The 24,102-nt window shown below is 44.2% G+C and overlaps 1 protein-coding gene across 2 annotated transcripts in view; it reads left to right on the top strand.

The window, feature by feature from the left end:
* TAFA4 (TAFA chemokine like family member 4) overlaps nucleotides 1–24,102 on the top strand; it is a 110,007-nt gene that overhangs the window by 25,047 nt on the left and 60,858 nt on the right. For both annotated transcript variants that reach the window (XM_034777900.1, XM_034777901.1), the window contains exons 2-3: nucleotides 11,798–11,933; nucleotides 16,526–16,641. In XM_034777900.1, coding sequence (XP_034633791.1) covers nucleotides 11,854–11,933; nucleotides 16,526–16,641 — 196 coding nt within the window. In that variant the 5' untranslated portion in view covers nucleotides 11,798–11,853. The remainder of the gene's footprint in view (nucleotides 1–11,797; nucleotides 11,934–16,525; nucleotides 16,642–24,102) is intronic.

Raw genomic sequence — 24,102 nt, 5'->3', positions numbered from 1 at the left:
TTACCTGCTCCAGTGCCTTGCATGACCACACACAGTTAGCACCCACGGAGCAAGGGAATACAGGGCATATGTGTGCCTAGCACAGACCTTCTCCCCACCCCCCAAATCCTGCTCTGCTCTCTGCACCATTGGACACCTGAGAAGGATTTCTCCCCACGCAAATCCATGAGTCTATAATATTTTTGACAGGCTGTAACTGCTGATTGACTTGCTGAGTAACTGGGCAGTCAATCTAATATCCATATTACTTGGTTTGCCTAAATCCATGATTTATAAACTGGAAGAGGTAGGGTTTTGACCTTATGGACAACGATGTGGTGTTCAGAGTTTGTTTAGGGATTATACTTCAGTTAGAAGGCCTTCTGTTGCATCCATCCTACAGGGAGACTAAGCCCTTGGAGCAAACAATAGTAATTTCTTAATGATGCGTGCACAGAAAACCCGTACCTGCTCAGCTCTTGCTAGGCCAGTTCCAACATCCACGCAACTTTTGAGTCCCAGCCTCACTCGTTAGCCCCTGATTCTGTCTCTGCATTCCACTTTTGCAGTTTTAAAGCAACGAGAACAGCGCCACTTTCCCCAAAGGGCTGCACAGATATTACCTGATCCTTACAATGCTGCTGTGACGTTGGTGAGTTATTCTTATCCCCAGTTTTCAGTGGGGGAGCCTTTGGCAGAGGGTGAAAACAACATTTTCATCTTTGGGGTCTTCCATTTGTGGGTGCTCAACTTGAGACTGCATGGACCTGATTTCTAGTGGTCCTGAGCATCCCACAACTCCCACTGGTTTAAACTGCAGTGCATCAGGCCAGTGCTTAGGAAAATCCGGCCCAAAATGACAAGACTGGGGCCAGAATTTTCAGAAGTAGCACAAGTGACTTGACCAAGGCTATGCCATGAGGCATCTGTAGAGATGGGATTAAAAATTCAAAGTGTCTCAGGCTCACGTTCAGTCCCCTTGGCTTCCTTGCCCCTAGTGACATTCATAGAACAGAAACAACCCCTACTAAGAGCCCTGTTGCGTTATTTAGCCACTGGCTCGTGTTGGGAGTGGAGTGGACTTGCACCAACCATAGGGGCTGTTAAGTGGCACAATCCAATCCTGATTGGCCTGATATATTGCAGGACTCTCATGATGGTGTGGCCTGTTTTCTTGAGCGCCCCTACGCTCTGTGTGTGTGTGTGTGTGTGTGTGTAGCTGGGAGCTGTGATTGTGAGTGGCCCTTGTGTGGGGCGTGCCAGATGGCAAAGACTTTTCACCCTTCTCTCCATTCCACAAGGACCATACTGGTCAGAAGTGCTTTCTAATATATGCAACACTCGTAAAATGAGCTGATCCAGTCACTTGGTTAACTTGGGTTAAATACACGATCCTGGCTTGTTAGGAGCCATTTTGGTCTGCCATGTTGTAATCCAGATAGATTGGAATAGCTCTGTCGCTTTTTTTTTTTCCTGCTAGACTTGTGCAGTAATCTGACTCTTTAAAAATCCTTAGGAAACTTTCTCTGAATGCATTTCCAGGTGCTTAGCAACTCCTTTGCCTTGGGGTGGGGAAGAGAGAAGTCATCCCTGTGCCCTTTGCTCCTTCTCTTAACCCCTCTGTGGGCCTGTGTAGCGCCGTTCCAGCTGACACGTACACAGAATCCCTTTCACACGTGTTGGAATTGCTCCTTCATCTTCCAGAAGGAGTCCACATTGAATGACACAAAGCAGCCTCCTATCTCCCAGGGCTGTAGCATGCCCAGCTCTGTACTAATTTGTTTTGTCTCCACAAAAGCAATTAGAATACTCCATAGACTCCTGCTGCCATTGTTGCTTCTCTGGGTGTAGTACCTTATTGCATCACTAGTCCCATCCACTTGCACAGGACTGTCTGAGGAGTAAAGTCCTACTCCGCGTGAGTAAGGGTGACACCAGGAGCTGGCCACGCATCTGCTTTGAGTACAGGTCTTTGATTGTTATAAAACTTTTGAGTGGGAGGGTCTATAGGGTAAATGCTAGCAGACCTTTCTCTGTAGCCGTGCTAATGGTACCAGGAGTTGTTTAACTGTATTAGCTGTTGTCTTGCCTGCCCTTGGGTCTGATGCGGTATTGGTCTATACTTGGCAAAAAGGACACACAGAGGCACCCCAGGTGCAGGGTATTTACTCTGTATTCTGTGCACACCGTGTCAATGCTCCTGCCCTGCTCTGTACACCTGCCAGGATTGCGCCCTGGAGAAAATGGGGCAAAAAGGGGATTGATTAGAGTTAAGCATCCTTGTGATCAATTTTGGTTCCCCAACATGAATTCACGGAGACCATTTTCCACCTAACAAATAACTTGCTGTGTTGCAGAACTAACTACAGACGCATACCGGAGGCAGCGGGTAGTGACTAGGAGGGGATTAAGGCTGCTCGGGTGTCTATCACCCACTCCCCCTTCCCTAAACTTGAGAGAGTCTTTCTGAGAGAACATCAGATGTCAATGAAGACAAGAGCAGGTGTCTCCACACAAGCACATGTATAAGATAGCGCAGCAGTTCCCAAACTGTGGGTCGCGACCCTGTTTTAATGGGGTTGCCAGGACTGGCATTAGACTTGCTGGGGCCCAGGGCCAAAGCCCAAGTCCCACCGTCTGGGCTTCGGCTTCAGCCCCCAAGGGCTTCAGCCCTGGGTGACTGGGGTCAGATTACAGCCCTCCGCCCCCCCGGCCTGGGGCTGAAGCTCTTTGGCTTCGGCCCCCCTGCCCGGCACGGCAGGGCAGACCGGCTCAGGCTTCAGTCCCCCCTCCTGGGGTTGTGTAGTAATTTTTGTTGTCTGAAGGGGGTTGCAGTGCAATGAAGTTTGAGACGCCCTGAGATGGCGTATATTCTGTGTGAACAGCCCAGATGCCACAGGGATGGACACCTCAGGGCTATATATAGATAATCCCATATTCTATGTGTAGTATGCACTGATGGGCTGGATGGCTTTATTTTATTTAGGTCTCGTCAGTATTGTCTTGTTTCTTTCCCCCAGTCGTCGTCAAACGAGGCTTTGAAATATTCCAGTGGAAAGGGCTGACTAGCTGTGACAGGTTGAAAGGCTGCCAGCAGAGAGTGGAATATGACGTCATAAAAAAGCACTTTGAGAGGGTTTGTTTTGCTTGGACGTTTTAAAAATTGCTGGTAAAGCCTGTTGTGTGCCTGCAGAAGTCTGAAAGGTGCTGGGAACTGTGTGCAATCTCTCTGTGTAACTGAATTTTAGGCCGCGTGCCTAGTTTTTGTTTGTTGGTTTTGTTTTGCTGTTAATGCTAACATTTGTAGCTTGTATTACCTCACTTTTTCCTGTAGTCTGAAGAGCTTTCTCACTTCAGTCAGATGTAAGCTAGGCAGTTGGAAGTGATCAGGCCTGACTTTCCTCTCCTGTACTCCGTGTAAGTAAGGAGTAGTTGTACTGAAGTCAATAGTTACCTGGTGTAAAATGAGAAGAAAATCGTGCCCATTGTATGAAGGGTACGGCGTTCTTTTGTCCTCTTGCACACACAATCTTGAAATTCTCTCAGTATTTATTAAGGGCACAACCCTGCCAGCCTCACTCGTGTGGGGTAGTGTTTTATTACACAGGGTTATTCATGTAGTAAGGTACTACTCAGTGAGAGTCCTATTAAGGGCCATATTCTGCCAAAGGGCTTGCTTTATACAGTGATGGTGTATTGGGGGAATGTCTTGGAGTTCAACTAAGGAGACGTTACCCAAAGCAGAGTCATTTCCGTTTTCCTTTAAAGAATATTAAAACACCATCTGCAAAGGACTTAGGGGTCATGGTAGCAAACCAATTCAACATGAGCTCCTAGAGCGATGCTGTAGATAAGAGGACTAGCGCAATCGTTGGACGGAGGAGATGGGGAATATCACGTAGGGATAGGGAGGTGGTATTACTACCATATATGGCATTAGTGACACACTTACTGGAATGCTGTGTCCAGTTCTGGAGGCCGCCTTTCAAAAAGGATGTTGGAAAGGTTACAGAAAAGAGGTATAAGATGATTCATGGCCTGGAAAACCTGCCTGACAGGGAGAGACTAAAGTTTGTGAAAAAGAAGGTTAAGCAGTGACCCGTCTGTAAGTACTGACATGGGGTGGGGGGGGGGGATTTCTGGTAGGAGAGGGCTCTTTAGTCTTTCAGAACAGGGCATAATGAGATCCACTGGGTGGAAGTTGGGGATGGACAAATTGAGCCTAGAAAAGGTGCAAATTTTTCATAATGAAGTTTAATTAACCACAGGAACGACTTATTGAAGGATGTGGTGAATTCTCCTTCACTTCAAGTCTTTAAATCAATAATTATAGACTACCTAGCTCTTCTCTATGGGCGTTGTATGGTTGTCTTTCTAAATGCTGTGCTCTAGCTCTAACAGAAGTTACAGGCCTGATGCAGGAATCACCAGGTGAGGCTGGATGTTCTGCAGGAGGTCAGACTAGACGGCACCTTCTGGCCTTAAAAGTCTATGAAATGTGGTTGGGATGGCTACAGGGGGCTAGATTGTGTCACAAGAACATGGCCCCTAGGAAAGGGTGGCATGTTGTTTTGCCACTCCAGGAGTATAACAAGGAAAGAATTGTGGCTCATGGAGCCATAGTCCCCTGCCTGTTTCACCCTCCTTCCTGGGTGGAAGGTAGTAACAGGGCTGGAGTTAGGGCCAGGCAACCCAGGTGACTGCTTGGTGGCGCCGGGCTTGGGATGCTCTTTTTGTTGTTAGCGACAAAAGAGAAAAGAGAAGTTTTGAAGTAAAATGTTTCTGGTATTCTGTATGTGGGTTCATTTTTCACTAACCTCCTAGAATGTCCTGGCCCTTTCTAGAAACTCGTGAAATCTTCCAGACTTTCTTAAAATTAAAAAGCTTCTATAAGCTTAGAGGAAACAATTTTTTTTATTTGCTTATATATGTCCTGCATAAATACAGACTTACAGATCCTAGCATGCAAATGTATCGTCTTATATGACTGGGATAAATCATGCATGCAAATTGTTCAACATCATGAACTAGGCTACAAATGCAATAAAAGATAAGGTATTAAAAAGTTTAACAAATGGAGGGCAGGGGCACCGAAGACGCTCCTGGCCTGCGGCGCCATTTGGTCTAGGGCCGGCTCAGGGTAGTAAGTACTTCTCTAGTCACCTATATTAGCTGAAAATCATGAACCCTTTGCCATGCCTGGCCTCAGCTCTGCCTACCCTCTCTTCACCCGCTCCCCAGGCTCCTGCTATGAGGGGCAGGGAGTAGGAGGTGCACAGTTCCTGCATAGCCAAGTCCAGGAGGATAAGGGACAGGGGTCTTGATCCCTTTACTGCCACTGCACAAGTATGCAGGCCAAGGTCTTGGGCAGAGTCTTTAGAGACAGCCAGCTATGCAAGAAGGCCTGCAGTTAGGCGGGTCATTTGTCCAGTTCTCCTTTTGGATGGCTTGTCCTCTGTCCAGTACTGAAACAAAATGGAACGTGCCGCTCCACCCCTGCCGGTGTGACCTTGCAGCACCATGCACGCGAGGACACTGGTGGTGGTGGTGGGGCATACCATTCCTGGGAATATGTGACTGACCTCCCTTCCGTTCAGGACTGAAGTGGATCTTACTTGTGGCAGAGAAACAGTGCTGACAAGATTTGTTTGGTGTGGGGGGCAGGACGGCGGAGGATGACTGGAGGAGCCTGACACCAGCACATTAATATGATTAATGACAAAACTTAATTTGCACGGACGGCTCATTCGAACACAAAGGAGAACTCTCAAATGAGAGGCTTTGCAGCAAGCAGGAGACATTGAGGGGATTTCTCCAAGGGAGAGCCTGGTTCTGAGTTAGAACAATAAGGAGTGAGGTTTCAGAAGGTGCAGTTGCTGCGTATCCTATAGATGAGTTAATGAGATTTTTCTAGTAATGTCGAAAGTTGGAACAGTTTAATATTGCGTTGCTAAATTATGTATACACAATCCAGGGCGCTGCCTTAATTTGCATCAGCCTGGGACAAGTTAATTTTTGCTATAAAATTGCAATGAATTCCATTTAGGCCGTTTCTGATATCTTAAAACACAACTGTAATTACAGAGAATGGAAGAGTCAAGTGGCTTTACTGGCACGGCATTCTTTGGGAAATATGTTTCTAGCCCACTAGGGGGCACCCATGTCACACTAAAGGAAGGCTGAACATTGTGAAGTATCTGCAAGGTATTTTCAGACTCTGTTTTTTAACCTGCTTTTATCCTTTTAGTCTGAACTTCGCTCCAGGATGGTTTGAAAGAGAAGTGATCGTATTATCTGTTGCCTTAAAAACTTTGTTTACTACATGTTAAAAGGAAATAACGTCTATGTGGATGGCATTAAACAATTGCAGACATGTCTGACCAAATGATCTTAAATACAGCGGGAGAGAAGAATAGACTACACCTACCTTTGTATGAGTTTTGATGTATTTCAGAAATAAATGCTATATGTTGGTTTATTTCTGTTCATAGCAAAACGTTGTCAGTCATGCTGTTTCATAGACATATCTCTTATGTATGAGGACCTCTCACCCTCCCCCATGCAAGATGCTGCATTCCCTCAGTTCCCATTGACTCCACAAGGAGGCGCTCTGCACCATTCATGATCAACTATTAAATACCTGGCTCTTATATAGATGCTTTTCATCAGTAGATCGCAAAGGGCTTTACGAAGGAGGACAGTGTCCTTATCCACATTTTACAGATGGGGAAGCGGAGGCACCAAGTGGTGAAATGACTTGTCTGAGGTCACCCAGCAGGTTAATAGCAGAGCTTGGACTAGAACGCAGGTTTGGGACTCCTAGGGCAGTGTGTTAGCCACTAGACAATGTTGCCTGTCATAAGGAAGGCTTGCTGCATTTAAAATCAGTTCACTGAATCAGGTGGTTTTAACTGGTGGAAACATTTCCTGAAGAATAAATTAGGTTTGGGATCATTTCAAGCATTGCATCTTTGACACTCTCTGTTTAGATTACATGAAGAATTAGAGATGAGGGACAAAGTCCAATTAAATAACCTGGACTAATTAAAACACGCACACGCACTTTTCTCCAGTAAAGATAATTAGGCCTTTGGAGATTAATAGCTAAATATCCACTACTGGTCAGATTTGTTTAGCTCTAGAAATGGGTGGTCTCTCTTTAGGACAACTTGGACATTTTATTTTAGCACTTCTTTTAATGTCATGTCAGATGTTTTCCAGTCAAACCTTAGCAATGGTTTTGAAATGTATGGTCAGTAAAAAGTGGATCTTAATTCCCCCCTCCCCCACTAACAAATTGCTTGTGTTGATAGCTCTTCCTCCCCCTCCCCCCCCCCGCTTCATAAACTAAAATGTAATGGTTCCAAATGGTTAAATAAAGACCTTCAGTAGCTTTTAAGGAATTTCTCAGCTCTCATGCTGACAAATTTCCTTGTACAATATATGGCATGTGAATTTATTTCATTTACGCAAATTATTTTACATAAGAAGAGCCTCTTAAGAGATGGGCCATCTGTCTCTCTCTTCTCCCCCTCCCTTTTTTTTTTTTTAAAAAAAAAATTGAGGACATATTGGGTACATTTCAAATTAAGGTCCTATTTATAAATTCTTGGACATGCTTATATTCTTTTAATAGCTCATTATAAAGAATGTTATAAAATGCACTGGTAATAACCTTTTCACAGATGTTAAAACTAGCTATAAAAAGATATTTTATAACCTGCAACTATTGGCAGGAAAAGAAGCCCACTATAAAATATTATATACGTTTGTTTAGTTATCTGCCCCCCATCACCATTAGTGTCTGAGCACCTCACAATCTTTGAATGTATTTCTCCATACGACCTCCCACCGTGAAGTAGGGCGGTGTTTTGCAGTTAGGGAATTGAGGCACAGAGAGGCTAAGTGACTTGCCAGAGTCTGTAGTGGAGCCGGGATTTGATCCATCTTCCAAGTCCTAGAGTAGCACCCTACCCACAAAAGCCTATCTTATTCAGCCTTTGCTCATGCTGGTAAGCTTTTGCTCATGTGAACAGTCCCATTGACTTCAGTGGAACTACTCATGTAAGTAAGTGCTCACCAACATGAATAACGGTTGCGTAATCTGTTTCAATGTCATTGTAAATGGAAGCTTAATATAAGAATTAGATAAGTTCATGGAGGATAGGTCCATCAAAGGCTATGAGCCAAGATGGTAAAGGATACAAACCCATGCTCTGGTGTCCCTAAGCCTCTGACTGCCAAATGCTGGGAATGGGCAACAAGGGATGGATCACTTGATGATTGCCCCGTTCTGTTCATTCCCTCTGAAGCATCTGGCATTGGCCATGGTCAGAAGACACGATACTGGGCTAGGTGGACCTTAGGTCTGACCCGGTATGGCCTTTCTTGTGTTCTTATTTAAGTATTTATTAACATGATAATAACATACATGGAAGTAAAAACCTTAAGTTCTGAGAAACAATATTTAAATTGCTGTCAATATGCATCTAAGAAAAAGGGTTGCTTGTCGAATTCTTGATTTAGTTAATTGATGTCTGGAATACTTATTCTGTACAGAGAACAACAAATCACCTTGATTTTACTGTGTAGGCTAAAAAAGAATGAATTGTTAGACACCTGTTGTCTTGTACCATGTTGTTCAGGACAGTGAGGTGTCATTGGGGTCTGTAGTACCATTACAGAGCAGGAGGAGACAGAGATTAAATGGACTTCTCATTTTCCATGTAACATGAGAGAGCTTTACAGTTTCCATATTAAGTTAGGTTTTGAAATTGGGTTAATGAATAAGGGCATCATCTTGCATTACTTATGCGTCTGAAAACCCCATTGAAAGGGTGCCCAGGGATGGCAGAATTGGGGTCCCTAAAGAGCCCTTCAGAGTTACTGCAAACCCTTACTTATGCAAGTATCAGGGTCCCTGTTATTATGGGGCCAATCCTGCAAATTGCAGAGTGCCACCTACTAGTATTGAGCCCCCACAATGCTCGTGGGCCAGTTACTGCGAAGCACATCTCCAGTGAAGTAAAGGGTCTGGCCCATAGAGGCCAGTTGCTGTTAAGCAGCTCGCTATCTTCCAGGATCAGGCTCGGAGCCTGTAACTGACCAATGAGAGTATCGTTACCTGCCCCTGGCGCTGGGGACTGGCTGCATGAGAAATCCAGACTTCCCCAGGAGAGAGCTTCACTCGGAAGGTCAGGAGTGATTGTATTGTTTGTGCAATCTGTAAACAAGTAATTGTTCTGCTGCTGAAAGTACTGCCACACCCGCTGGGTGATGCAAGAACCAGCATTAAAATCTGCCCAGGGGAACATTACTTATATGGAAAACAGGCACAGAACCCAGTTTCGGGACTAAAATCTTGGAATTTCTTTTAACCTAATCAGGTGAGATTTATTTTTTCCTATTCTTTCTCTTATTGACATGAAGCAGCTAGTCTCAGCCCCCTGATTGGATTGTGTTAATCCCGTCCCCACAAACAACCCCATTCTTTCAAGAAGTTTTGCATCCAGATAGCATGGGGAAGCCTTGAATTATGTTAGTGGCAGTGTCCTCGTTCTTTCTCTATCTAGTGACTGCAAATTGGAATAACCCATACTTTGTTTTTCTTTAATCAGTAAAGTAAACACAGAGCAATACAATTTGTATTTGCTTCTAGACAAACCTTCAGGATATTATAAAATAAAGATAGTAAATTTGAGTAGGAAACAGGTATGACCTAAAAACCAAGTAGTATTGTGTTGTATTGTTTTCTGAAAGGGCAATGTAAAAATATATCTGTCTAATTTGAAATGGACAAACCTGTATTGGACACAAAACACGTCAGTCATTCTCTCTCGTATTTAAAAAAAAAATCCCTGAATCTTTTAAAATAAAACTTTGAGATAAACTTATCTTTTTTTCTTCACTCGTATTTATAGAAGAAATTATTAATAAAGACAATAGATCTTTGTCTTCAGATGCCACTCTACTAAAAACTGTTTTTGAATAGAGTTGCTGCATTATATGGATGCAGGCACATGCTAATACTCTCCATGCTGGTCAAACAAGGGAGAGGAAGAAAGTGATTAATTTGTAGCTTGTTATCCTGATATTACTTTAAGTCCAACGATTTCTCTGTTTTTTCTGACTGCAAACTGAACAGCAAATGATAAGCATTGCAAACCATGGGCTTTCCTGCTCTGAGCATTAGCCACTGAAAGGCACCTGCTAAGGCACATGGTTTAATGACCCCAGAGATGCTATGCCCTCCAAAGGAAGGGTGTAATTTTGTATTTCTTAAAAGCAAATTCCTAATTGTTCCCATTGCGTAGCAAAATAAGAAAAGTGGTGGTAGAAAATAAGAAAAGGTCATTTTGATCACTCAGTAGGCAAAGAGCACATTATTATGGGCACTGACAAATTACACACTGTGTCATATTTCTGATAGTGGAAGGTCAAGTTGAGCCCGGGGTAGGAGAGAGAACCAATATAAACAATAAAAGCAAAGGGACTTGAATTTTTATGAGATGAAATTTTCAGCTCATTATTTTATGGAACACATGTCAATAAAACTATTAGAGTTTCTCTGCCGAACAATTTCTTGAAAATGCAGCTTCTGGAAAAACACACATTTATCAGCACGAGATCTGGTGACTGTCAGCAACTAGTCCCAATAGCAGACCCGGCGAATAATGTGCTCCATTGTCAAAATGCAGCCGTATGCGATCCTGCGGAACCTCTGTTCTTTAGATCCAGGGTGACGCTACTAATGTTGCAGTTAATTCAAACTGGGAATGTGCAAGGTTGTCATAATTGCAACTTGGTTTCAGTAAATGGGGGGGTGCTTACTCCCCAGCCATCTCCTACCACTCCCCACCCTGAAACTGAACTGGGGTGGGGGTGTGGATGTGTGATGCTGTCTCTGAACAGCTGGGATTTGGCCAGATGGGGAAATACTGTTGTTCTTATGGTATTTCTGTTTCAACTGGACACCAAATGCACCAGGAAATTTTCTAAGAAAGCCTTTTTAATGAGATTTCCAGCCCAATTCTGCAGGCACCAGAGGTTTGAGTAATTTCTGAAATGCATCTGAACGTGTGGGGCTCCAATAGCCCAGGGAGAATTCCCCCTGTGCTGGGGAAGTCTTCTCTGCATCCTGCACCGGCCCCACCCACATCGTAACTGGGGAGAAGCGGGCATGACAATGGGTGGGTGGGGAGGTGGCCCAGCAGAATGGAGCTCTGTTATGCCTGCATATAAGTTACAGCTGCATGGAGCAGCTCTATCTTGCACTGGGGCCAGGTGGCTGAGGAACAGGGAGAGAACAAATGGCTTTCTGCAACGCTTAGGTGGGACGGCGAATCTGCCCCTTCGTGTTTACCTGATGGAATAAGAGACTGAAGTCAAAGGGCCTGATCCAAACCTTATTGGCAGGACAGGTAGCAGACAATGTTTCAGGTGATCATGGGATCATAATGCCATTCCTAGGTCCCAGTGGGGTGTGGAGCCATTCCCAATCCCTAGAACTTGCTTGGTGGCTGGGCAGCCTTATGGATATAAGTCACTACGTATATGATCAAATACTGTATTCACTGCATTTATTATTTTTGAATGGAATGATCTCTGCATAGAGTTAATCCAATGATCTTTCAAAACTGCCTTGTGACGTTTTCTCTGTATACTTGAAAACAGTTTAACTAGCTCTCCAATACTTTGCTGCCTTTTGACACTCATTGCACTGTAGATGGCACTGTAAAGCAATGATTTTGTTGACAGAAATCTATTAAACATCACCATTCCAAACTCTAATTGCTGTCTAATCTGGTTTCCTCTGCAGGTCCCCAGAGTGAAGGAAAATTTCTGAAATGCAGAAATGCTTGTTTGTAGCTGCAAATGGGAATTTGGAATAACTGTGAAAATCGCACTGAAATAATTGTGTTTGACTGGAAAAAAATTCTTGCAAAGTCCCCAAGGTAAGACAACTTTTTATCTTTAGAATTGGCAATGAAGATTTGCGGTTCTGGTTAGCAGTAATGCCCATTTAAATCTGTCTGAGGGAACAGGCGAATTAATGTATGCAAATGTAACATTTTTGAGAAAGTTATCCCGCTGACATCACCTGCTGCTAAATGTGGTGAAATGCTCACCTCCTATTACATAGTGTCCATCTAACTTCAGTTTTTTTTTTTTCTTTTAAAAGAAAAAAATTGCTATCTTTATACTAGTGAGTTGTAGACAACACCTTAGTCATTTTCTTCTTCATGCAAAGGTTGTAGTGCTTTAACTACACAGGTATAGTTAAATTGGTACAACACCCCCAGTGTCAATGCATTTATACCAGTCTAAAGGTACTTTCTATTGGTACAGCTGTTTCTATATGATGATTGGAATAAGCTATACTGGTATAAGGTGTCTTTAATACCAGTATAATTGCATCCATAGTACGGGTTGTACCAGTACAACTATATTAGTAAAAAACCAACTCCCTAAAGAAAATAGTTATATTGGTATAAAAACTATGTGTAGGCCAGGCCTTAGTGAATGAGTTTGTCTAATATTGGTCGAGAGGGCCGTGAACTGAAATCCTGGATTCACTCCTCTGACCTTTGCAGGGGTTCCATATTCACACCTACAACCCAGGCTCCTCTCTCTAGATCAGTACATTTAAGAACTGTTGCCTTTTTTAGAGGGTAATTGCATGGCACCACGGGAAGCATACTGCTCTTCCCTGCACTGCCGAAAACGTGGCAGGTTGCTGGGGCCAGATTTTCAGCAGAGTCCAGCACTCCTAATTGGAGCCAGCTTTTTAAAAGAGCTCAACTTCCATTTAAGCACCTAAATAAGGGCTAGGTTTTCAAAAGTGCTCATCACCCATCAGCTTCCATTGAGAACAATGGAGAATCGGCCTCCTCCCTCAGTGAGAACAATGGCAGACCCAGAACTCTTTGGAACATTATTTAGCTGTCCAAATGAGGTATTAAACATTTTCAAAAATCTGCCTCCTTGTGCCTGATTTTCAGATGTTGGAGGCTCCCCTTAACTTCGCCTGGAATTGTGGGTGCCCAGCAGTTCTGAAAATCAGGCTCCAAATGTTTCAATTCTAAGGGTCTAACTCTGCTTTCAATTCCACTGCTGTGTATCTGAAGGAACACCACTGGCTTCAGTAGTGTTCCTTCAGATTGACACCAGGGAAACTGAGGTCTGAATTGGGTTCGCGGCAAATAGTTTGGTCTGTTTCCAACACTTACGCTCAGAACAATTGAGCGATGTTGATGACAAGAATAACCGCCTAGATCCAAGCTGTATTTTTTGTGTGCATTACTAAACTCCATGTTAATCATGGGCTCCAGAGCGTGCATTCAGGGGCATGTGAAGCAAGGGAAGTATTAAGGTGAAATTCTGCTCTCGGTTAGGCCGTGATTCCCCTTCGATGACTATGGGGATAAATGAGAGAAGGATCTGGCCCATAGTCATCTTGGCAGAGGTAAGCGGATTCCAAAGCCTAGCTGGGTAGGTTGGTTGTTGGGGTTTTTTTTTTCCTGATTGCCATAGACTTCAACCAGGATCAGGCCCTAGCCGAAACCATTGCTAATCCCCCTTACAATAGATTTAATGGAGTTGCTGGATTTGGACTGGTTTCAGTGAGAGGTGACTCAAGCCCAAACTGAAATGGAGCTGCTCCAAGTTAACAACTGGCCCAGTCCTGAAATGAGTTCCACATGTGGAGTACTTCCAGGGCATGGCCCACAGCGAGCCTCCATTTTGCGTGTCTGATCCTCATTTACTCCATTGTAGCAGTGTAAAAGGGCCTTAGTGTCAATGGGAGTCAGGCCCTTTGTGGTTTTCCCCCTTCATAGTTTTGTTTGCACAGGGTAACCACACGCTGGCTGCTAGAGGCAGGTAGTTGCTTATGATAGGCAGACATCTCCTTTCCTTTCAAGAAGATTTTAAAATCTTGTCTGGCTGCTTTAAGTACTGTGACAAAGTCCCTCCTCTATCTTGGTGGTGGGTCCTGCACTTATTGGCGGATTTTCTTGCCTCAGAGATTCACCATGTGGGTTGGGGAACAGCCCAGAGACCTTCCCCTCTGGAAGAACCCACAGTCCAGGTCAATTGGGAGGTTTGGGGGGAACCCAGGCCTGCCCTCTACTCCTGGTTCCAGCCCAGGGCCCTGTGAACTGCAGCTGTCTATAGTGCCTCCTGTAACAGCTGCATGATGGCTACAACTCCCTGGGCTACTTCCCCATGGCCTGCTCCAAACACCTTCCTTATTCTCACCACAGGACCTTCCTCCTGGTGTCTGATAACGCTTGTGCTCCTCAGTCCTCCAGCAGTACAGCACACCCTCTCACTCTCAGCTCCTCACACTCGCACCAGAAACTGAAGTGAGCTCCTTTTTAAAACCCAGGTGCCCTGATTAGCCTGCCTTAATTGATTCTAGCAGCTTCTTCTTAATTGGTTCCAGGTGTCCTAATTAGCCTGCCTGCCTTAACTGGTTCTAGCAGGTTCCTGATTACTCTAGTGCAGCCCCTGCTCTGGTCACTCAGGGAACAGAAAACTACTCATCCAGTGACCAGTATATTTGCCCTCTACCAGACTCCTGTACCCCACTGGTCTGGGTCTGTCACAGTACAACATCATTTTCTTAAATCAATAGCCACCATTTACTTTTTAAATAGTCACCGTACAACAAAGACGCTGCAAGGACCCCTGAACATGCACCCATGTGGCTGTTTTCTTTGCCAATGTATTTTTTTCCTCAATCATAAGATAATGGGTGTTGCTAAAATATATTTACAACAGGCTCTTAGCCTGATAGTTTGTGATATTACAAAGTGCTCCTGTGAGCTGTTTGGGCAGTACCAATATTGCCACTAATGAACAAGCGGAGAAGGAAAGCACTTTATAATGCACGAAAGGAAAAAGAGGCAAGCCGTTCTAAATGAGAAAACATGAGATCTGGTTTTTGATGGTGTGTATATCTTTTAAATGTTTAAAATTAAATGGAAATGCTTCCTGAAGCCGTTACGGTAGAGGTGAACATTTTGTGAGGTCTCCTCTTTATATTTTTTGTAAACGTTCAGAACGTTCACCCACTTGCACGATCTGATTAGCCTAACAGTTTGAGGTACTTTATAATCAAACAAGCAAGCGCCCTTGCAATTGCATCAGGAAAGCTGATCTGAAATCTGCCAAAAAAAAAAAAGAGTACACCTCTTCCCCCATATAACACTACCTGATATAACATGACTTCGGATATAACGCGGTAAAGCAGGGCTCGGGAGGGGGAGGGGGGGGCTGCACAGTCCGGTGGATCAAAGCAAGTTTGATATAACGCAGTTTCACCTATAACACAGTAAGATTTTTTTGGCTCCCGAGGACAGTGTTATATCGGGGTAGAGGTGTACCATATAGTTTTGTTTTGTTCATTTTTTGAGAGTGGTGTTTTGGTATCAATAAGAATGCTCAAGGTAGACTTTTCCAAATCCCAGCATGCTGGTTAACTGCAGATCAGGAGTCGCTGCTATGAAAACAGCATTTAGTTCAATTTATGCACATCCATAAACTATTTTTAATTAGTTTGAGACATTCTCGCATACAGCATTTGCTGAAAAGATGGAATCTAAGGGTACAAGTGCAAAGCGCACTCTTGAGTACTTTGTATAAATAATACATCATCATAATTCAGTTTAAGAAAATGATCACATTACCTTTCCACATGATGAATGCAACTGGGGAAGCCATGGCAGAGCAATGAAAGCTGGGAAGACCTGAGCTCTAACGCTGCCTTCCACTGGGCCTAATTCTGCCACCCTTACATGGTAATGTTTCTTACTCCTCGAATAGTCCCATTGATTTCCATGGAATGAGCTGCGGAATGAGTTGCTACTCAGCATGAATGAGAATACGGGAATCTGCCCGTTATATTGCAGCAGTGCTGAGAGGAGCAGTTCCCCAACACCTTGACGTGGTAGGCAATGCTCGCAAAGCAGATTGTGGCCAGATTTCCACCCAGGCTCAGCCCCCAGCAGCCCCCATTATGCTCAGTGGGAGCTGTTGTATGTCGAGCCATTGTACAAACCCAGCTACTTCACTTAGGTGCCTAAATAGGAGCTGAGCTTTGTTTTGAAAATCCGTCCTGAAAATTATTAGAGGGATTTTCCTGTTCTGTTTCTGAATCTGAGCTGGGTCCAGTTTAAGACCCTCACCTGCTCCAAGTGACATTCAGTCTGTCTATATTTAAATCGAACGTTGCTTTGAGTATGTGAACGTGCAAGGTTCTTACTCTTCAACCTCAGATTCACAGAACCTAATGAAGTCACATAAGAACATGCATTGGGGGGGGGAGTCAATCACCACTGCAGCGCTTCTAATTATGAAACACACTTGGCAAGGAATTGATCCCAACCCAAGTGTGAATTTGATTTTTGTCAGTATTACCTGGTAATAAACCATTTCAGTCACTCGTCAGCGTCTTTTCAGCTCTCCTCTTCTCAGCAGCATTTTTACAGGGGTCCCTAGTTATATTGTTCTTTCACTCCGTTGCTTTCTTTTCTGCCTACAGGATGAGATTCTGTGCCAAATCAATGCTTCTATCTCACTGGCTCTTTCTGGTCTATGTGTTAATGGCGTGCTGTAAATTGTTGTCCGCTTCTAGCCACCATCCCCGAGGGCACGCAGGTAGGAGCTTTTAAACTCATTACATGCCACTGAGACCAATTAATAACACTTGCAGAATGTTAGAGTCCACTTTTTAGCCATGGATAATTGATGAAGCTGTTGACAATGTGTTATAATCCGTGCGAAAGGTTAAAATAACCGCAAAAAAGAGTTGTTGTAATTTTATGTGGTGCCGTTCACAAGGCAGTTTTGGAGCAACTTCACAGCTGCTAAGATTTTTGGGACTTGTTCTTATCATTCTCCTTTTCTTTTTTAAATCTTAAAGAGTTATTCATATTGTTTCTGTTCTGAAGTATAGCTTCAACTTCCCCCTGTTAATGCAGGCCCTTATCAATGGAAAGATTCCCATTGGATCAGGCCCATAGTGCTACCTGAGTCAGTCCTTCCATTAAATTATCCATACCCTTCTTGTTAAATTAATCCTTACTGGATATTATCCATTTCCCTAGCATGGATATTGAGGCAAACAGTGAAAAGATATGATTGAATCCGAAGAAGAAATTGTTTTCTTGCAATGTTAGATGGTAGCACTCTTCTCTTTCTAGATGAGAACCTCAAGTCTGGCTCAAGTCTGATGCCCAGACTTGGGCTCATACCCAGTGCTAACTCTAGGGTGACCAGACAGCAAGTGTGAAAATCAGGTCAGAGGGTGGGGGGGGGGGGTAATAGGAGCCTATATAAGAAAAAGCCCCAAATATCAGGACTGTCCCTATAAAATCGGGACATCTGGTCACCCTAACTAACTCTGCTGTTCAGTACTAGAAAGCGGAGCTTCATTTGTTAGAGTTTTTCCATCTTTCAGGTGAAGCAATATGTTGATGTTCTTCCTAGCCTCCTCCCGTGACTTGTCCAGGTGGAAGCTAAAGGATCCCTGTGGTCTTGCCAAATCCCCTTCTCTATTTAAAAAAAGTTCCAGCAACCAGGGTCCTATATGAGCTCCATACAGCTGCTGTATTTGTCTACATGCTCATGCTAATCAGCATTGTTGCATATTGAAGAGTTGCCCAAAGCACTAACTTGGATTTGTACTATAAATAACTAACATTCAGCCACCACCCAGTTATCACTTGGGGTTCTCCAACATTGTGAATCCTCTTTATCAGGCTGCTATGTGTTACCTGGCACTGTTTTTGCAACTTGAAAACATTGAGCGCACTGATTGATTCATGAGCTATTGCAATTTAACCTTTCTGTTGCACAGAAAAGGTCTCGGGCTCACTTTGATGCCTTGAGTAGTAGGATTTATGGGAAATTAAACAGCAAAGAAACGGTAAACATTAGTTATTTTAGGACCGATATTTGCTGGGGAAAACTGACATAGCTCCAGTCACGTCAGTAGGAATGAACTGATTTATACTAGCTGAGGCTGGGGCCTACTATGTATAGTTTGATGTAAATCTGATCTGAAATGGAAGTGATGGCTTGGTAGTACATGTGCTGGAAGAGCTTGGTTGTTGCTGCTTGCACCAACTGATAGATGACATTCTAATTCGGTAAGATACACTGTAAAACGTTCTGTACATGGCTAAAAAGTTTCAGCACTACTCCAGTCAATTGAACACCAGAGGATGATCTAGTGCTACCCTTGTCTCCCAGATAGCCCTTTTGCTCCTCTGTGGAAATGACTCGAGTCACACATTACAGGGGAAAGATTGGTTACAGACAATTGCACGTTGACCGAGGGAGGATTGGATGCAGACAATTGAGTGTGGCCGTTCCTGAAAACGGTCATTCCTGAGCAGTGGGTTCCTGATCCGACACTACCGTTGAATTTTCTTTCTTGAATGCAACAAAATTAGCAGTCGGAAAACATGCTTCTATAGATGTTGTCATTCAACCAAGAATTCAATCACAGCCTTGTAAAAATTAGTTTTTTTTCATGCCTTTTAAACTGCACTTTACATACAATCCCAAGGGAAATACCTGTGACAGGAAGAGAACATCTATTATGTGTATGCATGATGGGTGTTTATGAAACAGTACAAATGATGGTATTCTTTTCACTTTACATGTCAGAATTCTTAATTGCATATTTTGAGTTGACAAAAAATTTTTCTCTCTGTATCAAGCAGCTATTGTAGAGTATAAACAACCTACTTGAAAATTACATAAATCTGCTTTAGTGGATCCCTCTTGGGTAGGTCCAAGACGCATACAACTAAGAGACTCTTAAATTTTTGCTTCTTATGATAAATTAGGCCAAAATCTGTGGTGTGTACTCAGGCAGAGCTCCCTTTCAACTGGAATTTGACCTTTGTTTTATATAAGGCTGTATATTTAAGTGATTAAACTTATCTCTTAGTACAGAATTAATGACCCAATTCTTGGGTGGAGATCTAGGAAAACATCTGCTGTCAATAGGTTGCTTTCAAAGTGGCTGGGAGAAAGTGTTAACCCTGAAGGCACTCAAAGCGCATAAGAAGAAATTCAACCTTTCATCTCAATGCAGAAATCTTCCTTCTTCCCTTAGTCAAACAGCTGCAGTGTGTCGTTGACATGGGGAGGTAAGAAATATGTCTCACTAGTGACATTACAATGGAAATCTGAGCCAAAGTTAAAACGGCACTGTGTTGCTTACTAACTGAACACCATCAGTGTTCTGTGTTCAAGTTCACTGTATACCAGGAATGACCGACGATAAGAGACTCACAGATTAGACCTTCCTTCCCGACATTCTGCTCCCAAACAGCTGTTCTTTAGTTTCAGCAACTTCTGAGGAGTTTGTACTTTCTCCCTCCAGCCCCAAAACAGCACCAGTGTTTTTTCAAAGTGATAGTGTAAGAGGAACCTTTTGCCAGTAGGTAGTAATGTTCACAGTATCCCTTTAACCATACACCTCTACCCCAATATAACACAAATTCAGATGTAACGCGGTAAAGCAGTGCTCTGGGGGGGTGGGGCTGTGCACTCCGGTGGAATCAAAGCAAGTTCGATATAACACGGTTTCACCTATAACGCGGTAAGATTTTTTTGGTTCCCGAGGACAGCGGTCTATCGAGGTAGAGGTGTAATTTCACTTTAACAGGAGTGGACAGAGCTTGGTCTTGGTAGCCTCCAGAAGGAGAGGTTGCACACGTTCTGAGAAATGCCACAGCTTATGGCCACTGAACAGGTAGCAATACAGCATGTTCATAGTATCCCCTAGGGCCTAGCTTTTCAAAAGAGACTAGTGGTTTTGGGTGCCCAGTTTGAAACACCTTAAAAGGGCCTGATTTTCAGAAAGTGCTGAGCATCCACCCCTGAAAATCAGGCCCCTCAAGGTGTCTCAAGTCCCCAAAGCATTGATCACTTGTGAAAACGTAGATCCAAATACCAGTATTACTGAGGAAGTTGATTAACCCCTAATGCCAGGGTAGGATTCAAGCTAGAAAACCCTGATAGTTTTTTTTTCTCTTAAGACCCTGATGCAAGGAAAGACTCCCATTGACCTCACTGGTGTTGGTCTGGGCCATAAAGACTACGAAGTTCAACAGCTGTCTCACCAATACACAGCGTGCAGGAGTGACTCTGTCCGTAAGAAGCCAGCAATCAGCAGAATGCTGTCAAAGTCGAGGTGCCCTGAAACATCTTGTCTGAGAAAAAGGATCTAGGCACTACAGTAATACAAAGACTAGAAAAGTCGAGGCTTAATCTTTGCACCCTCCTTCTGTACTGCCCCACTGCTCTGTCTCCTTTTGTTTTGCAAAACATCCGTCACTACTGGAAGGCGGCAACACAGAACAGACCGTCAAGATACAATGCATTAAAACTAGAGATCCTAAAATCCTGATCTTGACCCCAATGTAGAGGTTTGGGCTCGTTTGTAATTTAAAATAGTGTAAGCTGTTTGATATACTTTTCGAAAACATGCTTTAAAACAGTGGTAAATAAGCACTGAACAGGAAGAAATATTCCTATACTGTGCTGGAATGGGGTGAGGCCACTTTTAGTATAACAAAGGTATCGTTCCCGTCTTTGTTTAGCAGTCATAGATGACAAGTTAGAATGTGTGGAATAAATACTTTCTCAGGTAACAGCCAACTTGTAGGCAAGATTTGCAGGGCAATTATTTCTTTATTTTTGTGGGTGTGCTGCCTCTGTCACAAGCCAACTGAGTAGCTTTGGCTTTCTTCACGCTATGCCTTATTCCTTTGCTACGATAGCTACCTGAAATGCTCCCAACCTGGGTCTGCTTGCAAGTGGTTGGATGCTGTGACTAAATAATACTTGGCTTGTTCTTACCCAGCCAAATGCATGTATTTAATACCAGTTTAGAATCTCTTGGGTTGTGAATGCCAGAGAGAAGGGTTCATAGTTTGAGCCACTTGTTAGGAGCAGGGCTATCTGCCACTGCTGCTTCTGCAAAGCTGTTTTGTAATTTGTTGCAATAATCAATTTGCAAGCATATATATATATACAGAGAACGTGAAAAGGTGGGAGTAGCCATACCAACTCTAAGAGGCTAATCAATTGAGATGAGCTATTATCAGCAGGAGGGAAAAAAAAACAAAAAAACTTTTTTTTGTTGTGATAATCAAGATGGCCCATTTTCAGACACCTCATTCTAATTTGTCAGCTATGTCCATGTACCCGCCCCATAAAAGGGGGAAGGGCTGCGGTCCTGCTTCCATCTCTTTCTCCCCCCGCACACCTACTCCCACCCCCCCCCAAATTGGATTTTTGGAATGACAGGTGACTGGATACTGGTTTATTACAGAATGTGAAGGAGGTTTTGTCTAGAGATGGATCAGGATCAGACCCACAGATCTGGGCAAGGGGGACGTGTGACTTTGAATCTGGATCCAAATTTTGCAAAGGGCCCTATTTTCATAATACACCAAACCAAATCCTTGCTATTTAGAACAGGGTGAAAATCTGACTGAATCTTGCTGCTTTGCCCCAGCTCCAATATTGGGTTTGAATTTGCTCAGCTCTTCGTGATTTTAAACCAGAACTTGACTGTTAGCCTTGATGCCTTGCTACCACTGCATAGATGCAATACAACACCGGGGAAGGCAGTGGTTGGTAGAGATAAGTTGGTGCCTTGCTGGATCCCTGGTCAATGACCTACTGGGGTGCTTGGGGCCTCCTGGTCCTTGCCACCACACAAAGGGATGGTCAGAATCACAGGCATCAACTTTTTTCTGCGCCAGTGGGTGCTTGCACCCCTGGCCCCGCCCCTGCCCCGACTCCACCCCTGCCCCAAAGTCCCCGCCCTAACTCCGCCCTTCCCTGCCCCTATTGGACCCCTCCCCAAATCCCTGCCCCGGCCCTGCCTCCTCCCCCAAGCGCGCTGCATTCCTCCTCCTCCTCCCAGGCTTGGCACGCAAAACAGGTGTTCTGCGGTGCAAGCGCTGCGAGGGAGGGGGGGAGAAGCAGGATGCAGTGGCACACTCGGGGAGGAGGCAGAGGTGAGCTGTGGCAGGGTGTGGAGCTGCTGGTGGGTGCAGAGCACTCACCAATTTTTCCTCATGGGTGCTCCAGGAGTTGGCGCCTACGGTCAGAATGACTTCTGTGCCTTAGATGGAGTTCACTCCCTCTAAGAGTCTGCTCTTGAGTACACAGGGTACAACGTATAGGGTTAAGTACAGCAATAATGGCTGCTCGTCACTGGCCCTTCGGCTATGGAAGCGTGGGACATGCCCGGCGCTGCAGGTTGCGGAGTGGGCTCAAGAGTGGAAAGCCGTGGCTCAGAATGATGATGTGGAGGAAAACCCTCCTATATTGTCAGTTCCATCCCTCTTCACTTGGTGACACCCCCTCAGAGGGCAATGGAAAAATCCGGGCTTTGAAGCCCGCAACCGTCTCTAGCGACTCCTTAAAGCAGAGCCCTGCTCTGTACGGTGTACAAAGGAACTGCGATTTATAGTGAATGCAAGGGCCAGCTTTCATTTGCAAACTCTGACGAGGCAGGATTGCACCCATCTTGATGATCATTTTCCGGGATTCCACCAGTGTTCTACTTTGCATTCTTTAAGCGATGCTTGAATAGGGAAGACAGATATCTGTACCGGCTCGGTTTGTATACAAACAATCTTAATGAATAATACAGGAGTGCATTTGACACCAAAAACAAAGCCTCTCCCTGCTGCTGCTCTCCCTCCTTGCTTGCTGGGCTTAGGGAAAGAAGTGTCTTCTTCAAACGTGCTTCCCCCCTTCTTGCAGTGCTTTCCTGGGAGATGTTAGCTCTGCCTAGCAGTGGGACCATCAAATTAAGTCCATTGTCCGCCATCCGGGAAAATCTCCTGTCATTCACTGTGTGCAGGTGTTGTATGTGTATGGGCAGGGAGTGAAGAGCTACCGTTGATGGACTGGCAGACTGTCTGCAGCACCAGAAGAGAATGTCTGGGTAATCCGATCTTTAACAAACCCTTCTTCTGTTCCACAAACCAAAGCTGAAGAAAGTCATCAGCCTGGCAAAAGCTAGTGAAATACACTGGCAAAGTATGTACTGTCCCTCTCTCTAGTGGTTAGTTGAGTACAGGATAACTGCCTACTACAGCTGACAGCCTAACTGCTGTGAGGAGTTAATGGGTGTGTGTGGTGGTGGGGAAATATTACATAAGTAAAGTGGGGTACGGTATTGGGAATCTGATCAGAAGCAGGGGCAAAAGTAGTGTAGCAGCACAGTAAGAGTCTGAAAGAGTGAAGTGTGTGTGTGTGTGTGAGGGACTGGATGTTGTTGGGGTGGATTAGGGAGCCTAGTGGCAGCCTGCAGAACAAATGAAATCTTTGTAACCAGAAGGGCAAAAAACAGAGACTCATTCCTTAGGCACAAAACTGCAATTTGTGTTTCAGTGCATATGTCTAACAGTGTTTGCTCTGCTGAGATTCCTTCTCGTTCCCATGAACTTGGAATGTCATTGTCACTAAAACTGAAATTCAAATTTATCTTCCTAGTAAGATCAGTGAGGGACGGTCTCCTCCCTTGATCACGTTTTTGTTTCAGGCTTTCTTGCTGCAGACTCAAGACAACAGTTCAGCGCAGCCACAGCTTTTCACAGCCACGAGGACTGTCAACTTCATGGGTGAAATCCTGCTCCCATTGAAGTCCGTGGCAAAACTCTCATTTGACTTCACTGGCGCCTGGACTTCACCCTGTGTGTTTGTTTGAACAACACCTTAGATTCCAAAAAATGCAGCCATGCAATGCATGCCACCAACAATGCAGCTTTCTGACAAGAACCCTACTGCTGTGGTTCTCCCCATGACATTTTCATGTACGTGGATGGTCGTCATTCCAAGCTGGAGGTGCTTTAGTCAAAGTGTACTTGCCAGCAGCTTTTCAGTTCCACTAGAGGGCCCTGCAGTGCTAAAAACGAGCTCCGATAATACCGAATAGCAGACAGGCAGGAGGCTCTGTCTAATGATCTGAGTCATAACTGTGCATTTTACTAATTAGAATTGTGAGCCCTTTGTATTTCCATGGGTCAGACATGGTTAGTGCACAATATGCTTTAGCCCTTTGTTCCACTTAGCTCC

This window comes from Trachemys scripta, chromosome 7 (genome assembly GCF_013100865.1).
Source record: "Trachemys scripta elegans isolate TJP31775 chromosome 7, CAS_Tse_1.0, whole genome shotgun sequence".
Taxonomy (NCBI): Eukaryota; Metazoa; Chordata; order Testudines; family Emydidae; genus Trachemys; species Trachemys scripta.
This window is presented reverse-complemented; position numbering and strand designations above follow the sequence as displayed.